This window comes from Pyricularia oryzae, chromosome 3 (assembly GCF_000002495.2).
Source record: "Pyricularia oryzae 70-15 chromosome 3, whole genome shotgun sequence".
Classification (NCBI taxonomy): domain Eukaryota; kingdom Fungi; phylum Ascomycota; class Sordariomycetes; order Magnaporthales; family Pyriculariaceae; genus Pyricularia; species Pyricularia oryzae.
Genome location: NC_017849.1, coordinates 5897631 through 5912316, shown reverse-complemented (window position 1 = coordinate 5912316; position 14686 = coordinate 5897631). Strand labels below are relative to the sequence as shown.

Below are 14686 nucleotides of genomic sequence, written 5' to 3'. Positions count from 1 at the left end.
ATCAGGCTCAGGAAACTGGATTGATCAGGAAATCAAGTCCTAAAAGATTCATGTGATGACCGATGATAGTACATCTTTTGGGAATCCACATATTGGCAGACGTCGAAATATAAGATACCAGAATTCCTTTTTTTTCGCAAGAGCGGACATTCGCACACAGAATCCCCTAAATATAAAATATTCCTAAACATTGATCGAATACCTGTTCGCGTTCTCTAACCTGCTGGTTTTATTTTTGACCCAACTCCCCCCCTCTTATCATTTTTACACTACCATGCCCGCTATGGAATCTACACCTCGCATTATTCATCTTGCCGCTGAGATTCACCAACGAGCAGCGGAACTGCAAAAAGTCCTCGATGCGAAAGGGTTCCCGACGCCCTCTTTCGATGAAGATTCTCCTACTCGGCTGCCCGACGAGGCCAGCGAAGCCCAAGATGCCATTTTAGACGCAGCCGCAGAGCTTTATGACCTCTTGCTGGAACCAACGACGCTGATTCTGAAAAATAGCGCGGTAAGTCTGGAAAGCCTGGAATACGGCTTCCAACCAAGTTCCGAAACGGCTAATAACAATTTCCCGCCGTCTTGTAGAACAACAACGTTGGCAGCCTCGGCTTCATTGCCCGCTTCAATATTCCAGGGATGGTGCCCCTGGGCGGCCAAATGTCGTTTGCCGAGATCGCCAAAAAGACAGGTTTTGCCGAAGGTATCGTTGCTCGCTTTATGCGGGACGCTGTGTGCAGACACATATTCTGCGAAACGGAGACTGGTTTCATTCGGCACACCAAGACCTCGAAAGCCCTCCGCGAGCCGTGGTTTCTCGGCTTTTTGAAGGCTGGAGCCGAGGAGGGATGGGGAACAATGTCAAAGGTGAGATGGCGCTTGAGTACGAGGTCGAGCTTCAGGAATTCGTGGGGCAATGCTGATGTTTGCTGCCTGTCAAGGTTGTAGATGCTTTGCAGAAGTGGCCCGACTGCCAAGAGCCGGAACAGACGGTAAGACTTCCGGCCCAAGTCGAACCATTGTCAAAAATGGGTATGGAATCATCGGGCTGACATGTCTCGACACTAGGCATTCAATTTAGTCCACAAGACAGAGGGCTCCTACTTCAGCAACGTAGCCAAGGACCAGGAAAGAGCGGCTCGGTTCAGCGCCGGCATGAAAATCAAATGGGAGTTTCCCGGCTACAAGCTCGACTACCTGTTTGAGAACTACGACTGGTCCAGCCTCGGCCATGTGCAGGTAATCGACCTGGGAGGCTTCAGGGGCCGCATCTCGCTGGCGCTCGCTCAACGATTTCCCAACCTGAGCATGCTCGTCCAGGACATGGGCATGAACGAGGAGGAGGCGCACGCGGCGGTGCCCGCCGAGCTCAAGAGTCGCGTCAAGTTCATGACGCACGACATGTTTGACGAGCAGACCGTCGCCGCCGACGTGTACTTCATCCGCCAGGTCCTCCACGACTGGCCCGACAAGTACAACATCAAAGTCCTCAGGGCGCAGATTCCGAAGCTCAAGCCAGGCTCCAGGATCCTGCTAAACGAGAGCCTTTTACCCGAGAAGCCGGGCTCGTCGCTGCCCCTTTGGAAGGAAAGAGACCTAAGGCAAGCATTCTGAAATAATTTTGCATTGCACACACCCCAGCGATACTTGATTTTGCATGGACTAATAATTCCAACTTGCCAACCAGAACCATGGATATGGGTCTCATAGCCACCATGAATGGCCGGGAAAGGACCCTCAACGAGTGGAAGGCCATGATCAAAGAAGCGGATCCCAGGTTCCTCTTGACAAAAGTGTCTCAGTCTCCGGGCTCCATGTTGGCCGTGTTTGAGATTGTATGGACTCCATGAGCTAAAGTTTTCTTCCCCTAGATAATCCGAATATTTTTTGATTGCTAGATTAAAAACCCATTAAGAATGACTGGAGAAGTAAAAAGAACATTAGTTAGCAAACTTCAGTAAAACGATTCGGGGGCTATGTGTTATAACATACACCACATGAGTCTCTTTCCCCCTTCACCCCAGTGTGACTTTTCCCAGTCGTCTTGATGAGTCTGAATAACCTGCAACCACACCCATTGCTGCATCACAGATTGTTACAAATTAATTTGAAAGGTGCCAGCTCAAAACAAGGACTTTGTCAGCATCTGTTCGACGTAATTTTGAATCCAAGTTACAAAGGGCGTGGTGAAGGGGGTACTCAACGTTAGTCTTAATTATTGTCCCTTTGGAGGTGTGTATAGTTTGGTGTTTCAGCTCGCTTACGGGTTGCGGAATGGCTCAGCCAGCCCCGTGATAATTTTAAGCGCAACGCCCATTGTCATCCAAAGACATTAGATTAATAATTACCGAATATGGTTGTGAATGTAAATCAGCCCAAGTTCCACGGAAGCCAAAAAGAGATACGATGTTGGAGAATGTCAGCGTGTCTAGATATAACGAACTGGATTCGGCCTTTGACCAATAGACGCGCCGTAGTAAGCAAAGCCGTCGGTCGGGGGGCGGGATCGTATACGGCGTTTGTAATTGAAGCAGCAAATGAGGGTCCAAACTGGAACGCAGACGACGGTTCACAGCAGCATAAAATCATCAAATTGCGTATAATATTACAATTTAGCTGGGGACTCTCCCCGCAAGTCTAGGACGCCAAGATATCGAACCCTCAAAGGACGTTCGAGACGGGTTCCCCAGCACTACGTAGCCCCGGATTGCAAGAATATAAACAATGCAAGAAGAGCATGTCCGTGGCGAGATGTACTTTCGGCCCCTCGCCGCTACCAGAGGGTTTTCTCATTACAATCGCAAGAATAAACTTTCAGAGGGCGATTAATTAGGAATTTCAAGCTGAACACTCACTCCAACCAGTAGGAGGAGGTCCCAGCGGCTCCGACAGACCCAAAAAATATCGAGCTAGTGTTGAACGACGCAAAAAGAGGTAATTAGGCAAAGTTTTTGGTCTATAGCTTAATGGTGTTTCTTCTTCTAAACGAGTTTCAACTTAATCCTATGAGTTTTTCATAAAAGCGAACGTTTCCTTTGGGGTTAAAACCCGGCAGTTTCTGAACATGAGTACCCTCGATAACCGCCGATGTAGGGGGGTATTTATCGCTTCCCTCTGAGTAAATATGCGCACTATACCCCGGTGGTACAGCGCTGCCGTGCCTCAACCTTGGCCAGCAATTCTTGTCAAGTTCAAAATGAATTTCATGACCACCATATGATAACATAGCTGCTGCTGGGGCTTCAACCTCTTGATAGGTGTCCTCTAAAAAATTCGGTTTCTCGGGATTTTGGGTTTTTTCGGCAAGTGTGAGTATACACATTCGCCTGCTAGCGATAACATTGTCCGGCCCGAAGGCTAAGACAGCAGCGATAGCAAAGGCAGTGGCGAAATACATGGTGCTATATTTCAATTTGAACTTCGGTATAATATGCAAAAAGCAAAGGAAATTCTTAATATAGTGGGGGAGGATTGTTTTCCTTGTGGAAAAAAGGTTGTTAAGAAGTGAAAACTTAAATATTAAACTGGAAGAAGAAAAGCAGTTTTGAGAGTGTAATTTGATAATTTATGTTAGATTTTCGACCTTACTTACTAATATAAATTATGGAAAAGATAATACTTAGGTACAAAAGGGCGTCAAGTCATATAAAAGCTAAAAATAATTATCGGCATAATTTAAAATACTCGCATTACGCTAGTCTTATTAAAAGTTTTTAAATAGTACAACCTCCCTTTTATTATTTCTGTTTTTCCCACATCGACCCGGTCAACTTAAAATTAAATGATTAGATGAATATTCGAGAAACAACTAATCTCAGGACTTATTTTTAGATTTTGAAACTTGAGAGTAAAGCCGCGTCGCCGTAATTTAATTTGCAATTTTGTTTATACTTGTAAATCCAATTTTTTTATTATAATGTATATTTTCATCAACCCCAGCGACTCTTTAAGTCGCATAAATCAGACCATGCTTTCCCTTCTTTTTTCTTGTTTTTTTTCATTGCGTATAAAATTGTTATTCCTAATGCAAACTTCCTATTCCCAGGTTTTGCCAGCTCCCTCTTAACGTCAGCATCGTCAAATTAATTCATCTTCATACATAGTAAAACAATATGTAAGTATACCCTTGAAGGAAATAGAATTAAAGCGGATCCCTTCCAATCTAAATTACAGGAGTGGGACGCTCATATTAAGGCTTACATGTGGGGATCGATAACACTGCACGGCTTTGCTAATGTTTCTCAGAATCATTCTTCTGTAGTCCAAAGTTTGAGCCGGTCGGCGCGACCTGCGGTAGCTAGATCGACTTTCTGGAGCGTCTTGACTGGAGCAGGACAAGGAACAGTCTGGATGGATTTCCGAAACATTTTGTACAGCCAGAGCGCCATGGCGATTTCTGAGGCATTTTATGCCATCAACAGAGTATCGTCAACCATGTGGCCGCTGGCTGGCTCAACGACATTTGGAGAATTGTAACTGTGGTTAGTTACGAACATGTTATCCACGGCGTACATGGTATTATTAACAAGCTTTGTTCGATCAGCGTCATGTATCAAGTTCGCGAAGTCTTATTTGGTTGGCTTTAATATCCTAGCTCGGGTCGCTGCCAAAGTCACATTCGACCTCTGGCATGACAAGGCGCTCCACAAAATACTGCGCAAGCGATACGGGTCTACCCTCGACAAAGCTCACATGGGCACTACGGGAGCAAAGCTAGAGTTTGGAGAGGCTGCCACTGTATTAAGCCATGCTTCAAGCAACTACTGATCAGGAAGGTTAGGACATAAAGTAAGGCCCATTACGCAATGGATATGCAAGATATGTAGAATGAAGAGCAAGCAGACAACCTATTTCAATCCTTTAAAACGGTTGGGGCAAATATAACGAAAAAAGATCCAGATTCGGCTGTCTCGTCGCTACAAACATCGACTTTGGCTCTGCGCAACCATTTTTTGAAGTACCTCAAAGTAGCCGCTGCCAGTGCTCCACTTTGCTGCTCAAGCAAGGATAAACTATAGTGGCAGGTCAGCAACCTGTGTTTTGCTCATTACTGTATCACGTTCCTTCAGACGTAGTTTTGCTTGCAGCTTTCAGCGAAATGAGGAGCATATTGCCGCGGAGCCCAAAATCGCCCATGGGCCTCAAACCTTCGATCCTGCGTACCGGCAAACCTCACTTGCACTTCGGAGCAAGGTTCCGCTGTGAAGAACACTTAGGGTTCTTGTTGGGTTGCTTCCTAAATGTCGCGCCCAGCCAGGCTTTGAAGCCCGCTGAGTGCGCTTGTCCCGGAATCGAATATAAGAATGACTGAATTATTACTTATCCGTCTGATAACGATATTACGAGCATCAAAACTCAGCTTGTTGAAATAGGTCGGGATTTGACGTATATTGAGACCCCGTAATACAAGCTTTTGTGGCTTAGGTGCTGCATCTTGCTTCGTCATCTGCAAATTTCAGGCTCTGCAAAGACTTTTGGTAACTAAAGTAGCCATTAGGATAGATGAGATCAGAAGACACTTCGAACCTCATCAAGCCTATCATCGGTGGTTTCGTAATCCAATTCTATTGTTGCTGTGAGCTCTGATGCATTGGCTGAAGCGTGCCCTGAGACGAATGTGGGAGGAATAGCTGCATTGAGATTTAGAAGCCGAGAGGGAAATTTCCCTTGAGGATCGAATGTCCGTTCCCGACTGGAATTGCCCAATAGTGCATTCCAAACCCTAATCGGGCGATATCAAGGTCACTACCTGCTCATACTACCAAAAAAGCCTAGGTGTTCAATCAGCCTCGTTTTGTAACTTTGCGCAATTAGTAAAAGAAATAGCATGCTCGCGAGTGCTGCATAATCATCTCGCCAGAGCCTTCCTCCAGGTCTTTTTCGAGAGTGTATCCTTAATCCGACCACGGGGAACAGCAAGGCAAACCCAATGGCGACCGCATTTTGCGCTTCTGATGTTTTTAATGGTTTCGGGTATGCAACACAAAAGTCGGCCTTAACGGTAACGGCGATTATCTCGCCAAGTTCCTCATGGCTGCCGCCGCTAAGGCAGTGCGGTCAAGACGCCAAGGGTGCGAATTTAAGGTAGCGAGACAGATAGATTCTACAACAGGGCAGCTCTCGGCTTATGGAAGCTGTTAACATATGGCATCCAATGCGTAGCTGTCCTATCAATCCGTAATTGACAGTTGATTTATGAAAGCAGCAACATGAACTACAATGTGTCTGTTTCTGGCCTTCGTCGTCTGCATCGTGTTATAACATATACTGGCATTTACTTACTTGTCAAAGCCTGGACACATGGAAAGATGAGGAACTATGCAATCCAGCCAGCCCATGCACTTCCCTTCGATCTTAAGCATCCCCAGTAACATAAGATTTTTATTTATAGAAAAAGCGCACATGAGACGGACGACACCCATCCTTAGTATCTTGAAAATCGACAGTTACAAACTTCAGCTCTTGTCATGTCATATCATCCTGTATGCTTTTGCTGCGGCTCTTTATGGGCGACTACGCAGTGTTAAGGGTTAGTGTCCCATTAGATAAGATATATATTCAGTATTAATTTACTCGCTGCAGATTCTATAAGGAACATGCCTTTGAATAATAATATTAGGTATATACCCGCATTATAACTTTATTAAACACCCGCGATTGGTTTGGCTTTACCGCATTTATTAATGCAAAGTTCTTTTTTTAAAATCATGCAAAGTTTTAAAAGTATTCTTTAATTCTTTAGAGAAATACTTAGTAACTTATTGAATTGCACCCGTATATTTGAACAAAATTGAAGCGGAAATATTTTAGTATAAAAGGTGCGTCAACATATTACTACACGTTCAAATCTCGTGCAAATTATCCATTTTATATACTCGTTTAACATTAAGATTTCACTCAAAGCTTATATAAATTAAAATTTGCAAGATGCATTACACATTTTCCTCCGCGATTATAAACTTTTTAATCGCAATTTCCACCAGTGCTACTATTTTACCGGCTTTGCACCAACGTAAATTTGACGTGGACGCCAGCCCTTCCACTATTAAAACCGCCGTAAGTTTGAGATTTATCAATATAATTTCAAAATTATATTTAATATAATTAAAAAAAAGGCTGGCACCACTCGACATCCTGAAATAAACCATTTGGATAAAGTTAAACGAGGTCACATTAGCAACGGCTGCAATAGATACGAGCAAGATATGATAAAGACTGCTATGGAAAAATATTCAAACTATTGTCAATATTTTAAATTATATTATTTTAATTTAATTAATTTAGGTGCAAATATTGGCCGACGCCGCATACTGGGATGTTAAAAAGCAGTTTGACCTCAGATTTAGATATTTCAAAACTTATTCCCAAAACGATATCGACGCCCTTCAAAAAGCGTATTTTAGGATTGAAAAAACATGCGACCTCGACTCTGACAATATTGTTTTCCGCTGCGATCCTCCAAGTCACAAATGTGATACGTCAGCTGGTTATATCCCTTTGTATCCCGCTGACGCATCCAACAACCAAATATTTTTATACCCGTTATTCTTTAATAAATACGAATTTCACGATCTTGACAGAGGTCGTATCCTCGTTCATAAGACCTCGCATATTCCATCCAGTAAATAAATCTTACAAACTAATTTTATTGGCATTTTTTTGGACCCAAAATTCTATTAACCTGAGATTTTTGTATTATAGTTCGAAATATTATGGATTATGATACGTATGGATTATATAATTTACTAGGGTAAATATTATTTCCAAATACCTTGTTTTATATTTGCAAATGCTAACCATTTTACTATTTCAGCCTTTTTAAAGAACTAAGCCTCTATTACGCGGATACCTTTGGCTGGTTCGCCCTCGCCGCTTATAATAAAAACTATTAAGCTTTTCTTACACGTTGAAATTAGGATATTGGGTAGTGCAGGAATGACAATTATTATATCAGTTCGACTTGAAGTTCTTGGCTAGATAAAAGCATATTTTTCGAACCTGTCCAGTTGCACTAGGGATGTATTCCGGGGTAAACAGAATCGTTGGCATATTGGACGAAAAAAGAACGGTATTTTGACCGGAAAAAAACGGATGTGCGCGTCGGTTTACCAGCGCTGGGCGGAGCGTGTGTCGCCGCTGCAGCCGCATGAAAACCCCCAAAAGGAGGCCAAATTCTCCAAGTTCCTTTTGTTTCCGAAGCCGTCGACGAGCTTGTCTGATGGCGTGCAGTGGTTGCTTTGTTTTTGCCGCGCTTGCTTCTTGACATTCGGCCGGCGTTCAGAAGTTTTGCGTCATGATCATAGCCTGATCTGGGGTGTCCGTCTTGTTCAGAGAGAGGGGCAAAGAAGTCGGGCGGGGGGGGGGGGGGGGGGGAGGATGTCAATTCTCTGGCCTCTATCTGTAAACCTCGAAAGCACTGAGCAGCTGCACTCGGCTCTAACTATCAACTATCAAGCCAGAAGTGCGGACCCCGTCACCGCGCGTCGCGTTGCCCGGTACAGCCCTTGCAGCCCCAAGACGCCGGAACGCAGCTCGGCGAGCTATGTATTAACAACCGCCAACGGGTCCCCCAGGCGCACGAGTATGATGGCAACATATTGGGAAATATATTCCCCCCCCCATCTTCCAGCCTAAAAACCTGCTACCGGCGAAAACGTTGCCGCTCAGCAACCAGCTGACGCGCCAGACCGTAGCGTCACTTGTTCTCGCTCCTGGATTGCGTGGCCCGGTCTTTGACATTGGTGCGGGCCAGCAAGGTGGTCAGTCTGTCTGCGTACGCCGGCTGGGCCGCCTGGGGCGAGTGGAAGCGCGGGAAAGGCTGGATTACTTGGGTGGGCAAATTCATCCAAGACAGCTGGCAGTGACTGTCCTGGGGATCCATTTTCTCCCGAGGTCAATATCGACAGTGGCCTCCGCCGCGTCCTTGGACCACTCGTACATGTCGTCAAACAGAAAGTCCCCATCACCTGTGTCGGCTCCTCAAAGAAGCCCGCTAACTCCATCAAAAGAGGTAAAGTCCCGGAGCTCTGCAGTGCCTTGATTTTGGAAGAAGTGGTCAAGGACAATAACCCTTGCAAACTCGTTGGATGGGATTTGTACACACGCTCTTGAAGGCATCAAGATAAATCGAGAGTACAGGTAGGTGAGAACGGCGACGGGGGCAAATTGGATTTTGATTCGAAAGGTTATTCCCCCTGCGATTGTTCATGGGCGAGAAAGGGCGTTGCAATCCTTCCAATTTAGGCATATTCCAGTGGGGTATGGTCGTTTGTAAAGGACGAGAAATTTGCGTATATCAAAGTAGCTAAACGAAATTCTCAAAAGGTTACCTTTTTCCTTGGCGCAAATCTCGATTCTCGAGTTCCTCCTCCCTTGCGGTCGATAATGCCAGAGCTCGTCCTGGTCGCGCGACCCTGTGTCCAACGACTCGAGTTCGGACCAAGTCGCCCAGCTCTAGTCACGCAACGGAGGGGATTCCTCACCACTGCCTCGCCAGAAGTTTGATGACGAATGTCGCTTTCGCCCGGGCGAGAGAAATGGCGCTCGTCACTGGGTGCACTCGAAAATCCCAAAGCACTTTTGTCAAGCCTCGACAGGATCGACGTCCTGTCGATCCGTGGGCAGTCAAACCTCAACATCGTAACGGTGGGTGCCGTGAGACAAGACTGGCAAGCAGTGGGCTTCGGGTGGCTTCTACAGCTAGAATCGTCTAACCCCTTGAAGATCCACCAAAGACAAGGAAGAGGCCAGTCAGACCAGGACGAAGAAGTTGATTTCGTGTCTCGCCGACAGCCCGTGCCGCACCGTATTCAAACTCCTTTACCGCCCCAAGCGCAGAGTCGATCTCCAAGTCGTCCAGTTAACAGCCAGAAGGCGTAGGCTGAGCGGCTTATGCAATTCCCCAAAAGGCTGACGGTCTAGCCGCGTCGCGGCTGGCTCCTTCCATCAGTACCCCAAGGACCGTGTTTACCTGGAGGCAGAAGTCGGAAGACTGCAGGCCGAGGTGACAGTCAAAGTGGAATTGGACCGTTTTCTCCTGGCCTTCCGCCCATGGACTACCAGTATGCTACCAGAAATATCTAGCTTCATGAAAGCTAGCAAAGGCATGCCGTATACTGAGCTGCTGGCTATGCAATGTCAAGCGGTTGGATAGGGTGGGTGAGTGTTTGCGATTTTGCGCTTCTTCAAGCGTTACCAGTACCCTCCCAGTTTTTCTGCACCATCTTCACGTGTGGCACATTTTCAAGTATCCGAATGATGCCAGATCCGCGGAATGCAGATGCCACCACGCCAGTCGTAAAAAAAGTGATAAACGTTACGTTGGTGCGTTTATAAACGGTTTATATTCCTTTGGCATGTTTCTTTTCCATGGACGTTTGAATAATATCAGGCTCCCATGCGATCATCTTACTGACAGGTCAAAACCTCCCGACGGCCCGGAGCCTCGAATTCATTTGCGAGTGGCAAAACACGCCGAGGCGACGACTCGCTCCGAATGTGTTCGCGTAATAAATAACAAAATGGAGAACCTCTCAGAAACAGCTTGGTACTATATCGATATTCGGCCAAGCTGGCCTGCATTTACCAGTTTGGTGGTTACATTGCAGCAAGCAGGCAAGTAAGCAAGCAAGCCAAACAGCTTTGGCGGTATATTTAGCGGTCTTCAATGCTGCCCTAGAAGCCAGGGCCGCCCTGAAAGGGATCAGGCCACCCCTGGGATTCGCTGCCGAGGGCGTCGGCGGCTCGTCGCGTGTCAACGCAGTGCTGCCAGGATTTTACAGTCCTGGCGGGCCTCGAATCGACCGTTTGAGGGCATGAGAGCGGCCAGGACGCTGGGGTCGACAGGATTTCAAATGTTTTCCATCGCGGTCCAAACAATGCTTAATCCAATCCTCATACCCACCGGAACAAATATCGTCGTATTCGGACATATGTTTGGCGCACTTTAATACTGTCCGTGGCCGAAACCTACTTTTCTACGACTTTCAACCTCGGATTCAACAAACTGTATCTAGTTGGTGCCGACAATTGGACCGAATTGCTGGAGCCGCGCTTCCTGTCAGCCAAGGAGACGATGCGACATCAACGAGGGCAGCTGCGGTTCCTGGGCGCGGACCCCAAGCACTTCGATCTCGTCTTTGTGGCCAACACCATGGCAGGCATCAAGTGGGTGGGCGAAGCCTTCCGTAACCTCGCCGGATGTCGAGTTACGGCTCGTGTCTTTAGATACTCCCACCGACAGTTCCAGTGACAATTTTCCGGTACAGCATGTTTCCCTGCCCCCAAGGCGTTTGGCCGATCCCGAAAGCCTAAACGCGATAAGCTGCGGATCGCGATGCCTGGAATGAAGTGAGAAATGCCTTGCCATAGCGAGCGGCGAATTCGCTCTAAAAGAAAAGAAGACTTTGGTAAATCTTGAAAGAAAATCGTCATAGGAGCAGATAAAGTTGGTGAGCGAGGGCGTGGACGACGTAGACCAGGTCCAGCGCCACCGTGACTCCGCCGCTGCACCGACAGCGCTCACAGGGAGAATTTCGGCATCAATGCCCTCTGTCCTTTCAAAACATACCCTCTAAAACAACAAATCTGTCAAACGTCAAGGTATCGAATCTCAGGCGGGCTCTTCTGAAAATATTCTCCTGATCGAATGCGAGTTTATAAATACTGGTCTCGTGTTTCAGGACTTAGGAGAGTCCGCCTCTCCGTTGAAAACAATTTTTGTCCTTCGGGAGCATCCTCGATGAAAAATATGAGCCCTCAACAATAACAACATCCTGCCGTACCCTGTCTGATTAGCCACCACCCTTTTCTCTTCCCTCGCAACACTGGAGCACAAAGTCGCAGTTGAAATGCGTGTGCCCAAACGCCCACACCCTAACACACGGATTGGTCCACCAGACCTCTGCGCTCAGATCGGTGGCACAGGCGCTCTGCACACCCGTGTCGTCCTCGAGGCGGTTTGGGTTATTGGCCTCGGGGGGCGTTTAGTTGTGAATCTGCCCACACACGCGTAAATTTTCTTGGGCTGTACACATAATAAGCAGCGTTGTTATTCCTTCTTTTGATTCGATATGCGGCACAAACCAAGCGCCTGGAGGTAGGCCCATTGAGCAACTATGCGTCTGCTATAAAACTTGGTATAGTTTTTTTTTCTGTTCTTTTTTTTTAGATTTCAACAGCCATGACGGTTGTTTCACGCCTCGTCGCCATTCGATTTGATACATTCCTCGCTCCTCCTCCCGACAATTCATCCTTAGTAACACCTTGTTGCCCATATCCAGGACCCCATCAACTACCCACAACACTCTGCTGTTGCAACAAACCTCCCGGCCAACGTTACAGGGCCAAAAGATGTTCGCAAAGTAGCAAAAGTCGCGGTCTGCCCACTCGAGCAAAAGGTGCTTAGGGCATACATCTCCTTCCCAGGAAAACTGGCAGAAGGTGGTTCATCGGTGTTCCTATTATGTACTATGGTGCAAGCTTCGCTCCTTCTGTACCAAAGCGGCAACTTGTGGTATCGGTTTCTTTGGCTGCAACAATATTTGCTACCTAAAATAAACCCCAGGTGATCATCGGCGGTGGCACAAAAGGCTCTGTTGCAGGCTTGCAGGCTGCCTGCTGAGGCAAAAAGGCTACGACCCCTTTTCCATATCCCGTGGCCAGTTGCTGATCAGCTGTCACTTTGAGCCTGGAGTGCCACCGTCTTGGGCCATTTAGGCTATAGATGGCGGAAAGGAGTAGTAGTAGTAGTAGTAACGTTGAGCTCCACATCTCCGACCCCCCTAAAGTCCGGCCCCTAAAAATATCTACTCAGCCACGTCAACCCTTTGTTTTATTTTATAAATATCTAGACGAATTTTTCACTTTAGAACTTGATTTTTGAAGATTCTTGCTCCAAACCTTCCAATGAAACAGTACACTGAAAATCAGCTTCTTGCTGCCATTTCTGACATAAGAAATGGCAAATCAGTTCACAAAACCTCGCAAAAATGGGGTATTCCTCGGAGTACCCTTCACGATCGTTTAAAGGGGGCCCAGTCAATTCAACAAGCGAAAAGATTTTGTCAAAGGCTTTCACAGGAGCAGGAAACCTATTTGGCAGATTGGGTACTTGCGCAGGCCGCGTTAGGCCTTCCGCCAACGCATCAAGAACTACGCTATTTTGCGGAACGAATTCTTCAGGCCGCCGGAGAAAGAAAAAGCCTTGGGAAACATTGGGTTAGCCGTTTTATAGCCCGATATCCAATTTTGAAAACCCAAAGACCCCGGCGAATAGAAAATGCCCGGGTTAATGGGGCTACAACCGAGGTAATTAAATCTTGGTGGTCCTATTTGAAAAATCCCGTTGTCGATACTATAAAACCGGCCAACCGTTGGAATATGGACGAAACAGGTATAATGGAAGGCAAAGGATTTAATGGCCTGGTGTTAGGGCGTAATAAAATCCGGCCATTACAGCGAAAAGAGCCTGGAACGCGGGGTTGGACGAGCATAATCGAATGTGTATCAGCTACGGGGGCTGTTATACCTCCCCTCGTTATATTTAAGGGGAAAAACGTACAGCAACAATGGTTTCCAGCTGATTTAAGTCCTTTCGATACCTGGCAATTTCATGCAACCGAAAACGGGTGGACAAATAATGAAACAGGTATCGAATGGTTAAAAAAGGTGTTTATTCCGTATACCCAACTTTTAACCCCTGAAAAGCGGTTATTAGTTATGGATGGCCATGGATCACATATAACGGACGAATTTATGCTTCTTTGCTTGCAAAACAATATTCAACTCCTATATTTACCCCCTCAACTCTCTCCCGTACACAAAATTTTCAGTATGGGCGCACGGACCATGCTGTTAACGTTTGCGCGGGACTTCCGCCTGTAGCCCTAACAGGCGCGCACACACGAAAAACTCTTCAACCTGTCGCCCTAAGCACCGTCACTACACGGAACGCCTTTCCTCGCAACACCCATGTATAATCGACAGATTTCCCCTTTGACGAGTTTTCCACTGATCGCGGTGAAGGAAGAGTCCGATCGGCGGTTCGGCGCGCCACCCGCATAGAGGCGCACAAGACAAGGCCCAATCTCGCGATGCGAGCCAGCGTGGCACAAAAAACTTTGCCAGCCGGAAAGGCAGGCGTCCTTCCCCGGAAGGCTAGACAATACGGTTTAAAAGAAAGGGAAATTAGGCTGAGAACCACCCGACGGTTCTTCGAATCGACAGGGCACCCTCTCACCCCCTCACACCTTCTGGGATTGCCTGCAGCGAGGAGGTAGTGCCGTTACGGGGGTTGGTTAGTTGTACGTGGACCGGAAGCACTGTGCCGGCGCGGCAGTCTCCAAAGGGTCCCGACAGCAAGACGTGGTCGGCCCATTGCTGGAGACGGCTTTGGGTAACGGGAAGCAAGAAACGTGGGCACGGCCTTGGTTCGCACCCTTGGTACACCCCGTGGACGGTGGGCCGTGGTGGAATAGTGTGACTGAGGCGCCCCATGCTTCTCACTCGCACTGGGAATCTGCGCCGGGTCTGGAGGACGGGAAGAACTCGATTGCATTCATGTCCACATTGTGGCGCTGGGCTAGCCCAGGAACCAACGGGGGACTAAGCTGTGGATGGACATGTACGGGGTGTCGCCGGCTTTTCGAAGCTTTCTACTCGCACTAGGGACGTACACCGGGGC

The 14686-nt window shown here is 47.2% G+C and overlaps 5 protein-coding genes across 5 annotated transcripts; 4 read left to right on the top strand and 1 right to left on the bottom strand.

Annotated features, from left to right (window-relative positions):
* Positions 1 to 274: 274 nt before the first annotated feature.
* On the top strand, positions 275 to 1853 carry MGG_13861 (uncharacterized protein; the record flags this gene model as incomplete). The annotated part of the gene is made up of 5 exons (XM_003712997.1): positions 275 to 514; positions 592 to 870; positions 945 to 995; positions 1072 to 1571; positions 1691 to 1853. 5 exons carry the CDS (start codon positions 275 to 277, stop codon positions 1851 to 1853), a joined length of 1233 nt encoding a protein of 410 aa, XP_003713045.1.
* Positions 1854 to 2995: 1142 nt separating this feature from the next.
* MGG_16939 (uncharacterized protein) lies at positions 2996 to 3400 on the bottom strand (the record flags this gene model as incomplete). The annotated part of the gene is made up of 1 exon (XM_003712996.1): positions 2996 to 3400. One exon carries the CDS (start codon positions 3398 to 3400, stop codon positions 2996 to 2998), a length of 405 nt encoding a protein of 134 aa, XP_003713044.1.
* A 3530-nt stretch (positions 3401 to 6930) lies between these two features.
* Positions 6931 to 7895, top strand: MGG_16938 (uncharacterized protein; the record flags this gene model as incomplete). The annotated part of the gene is made up of 4 exons (XM_003712995.1): positions 6931 to 7059; positions 7288 to 7624; positions 7705 to 7753; positions 7817 to 7895. The coding sequence occupies 4 exons, from the start codon at positions 6931 to 6933 to the stop codon at positions 7893 to 7895; spliced, it is 594 nt and encodes a 197-aa protein (XP_003713043.1).
* Positions 7896 to 8379: 484 nt separating this feature from the next.
* On the top strand, positions 8380 to 9114 carry MGG_16937 (uncharacterized protein; the record flags this gene model as incomplete). Its single annotated transcript, XM_003712994.1, has 3 exons — positions 8380 to 8584; positions 8697 to 8762; positions 9020 to 9114. 3 exons carry the CDS (start codon positions 8380 to 8382, stop codon positions 9112 to 9114), a joined length of 366 nt encoding a protein of 121 aa, XP_003713042.1.
* Positions 9115 to 10523: 1409 nt separating this feature from the next.
* On the top strand, positions 10524 to 10821 carry MGG_15254 (uncharacterized protein; the record flags this gene model as incomplete). Its single annotated transcript, XM_003712993.1, has 2 exons — positions 10524 to 10621; positions 10710 to 10821. 2 exons carry the CDS (start codon positions 10524 to 10526, stop codon positions 10819 to 10821), a joined length of 210 nt encoding a protein of 69 aa, XP_003713041.1.
* Positions 10822 to 14686: the final 3865 nt, after the last annotated feature.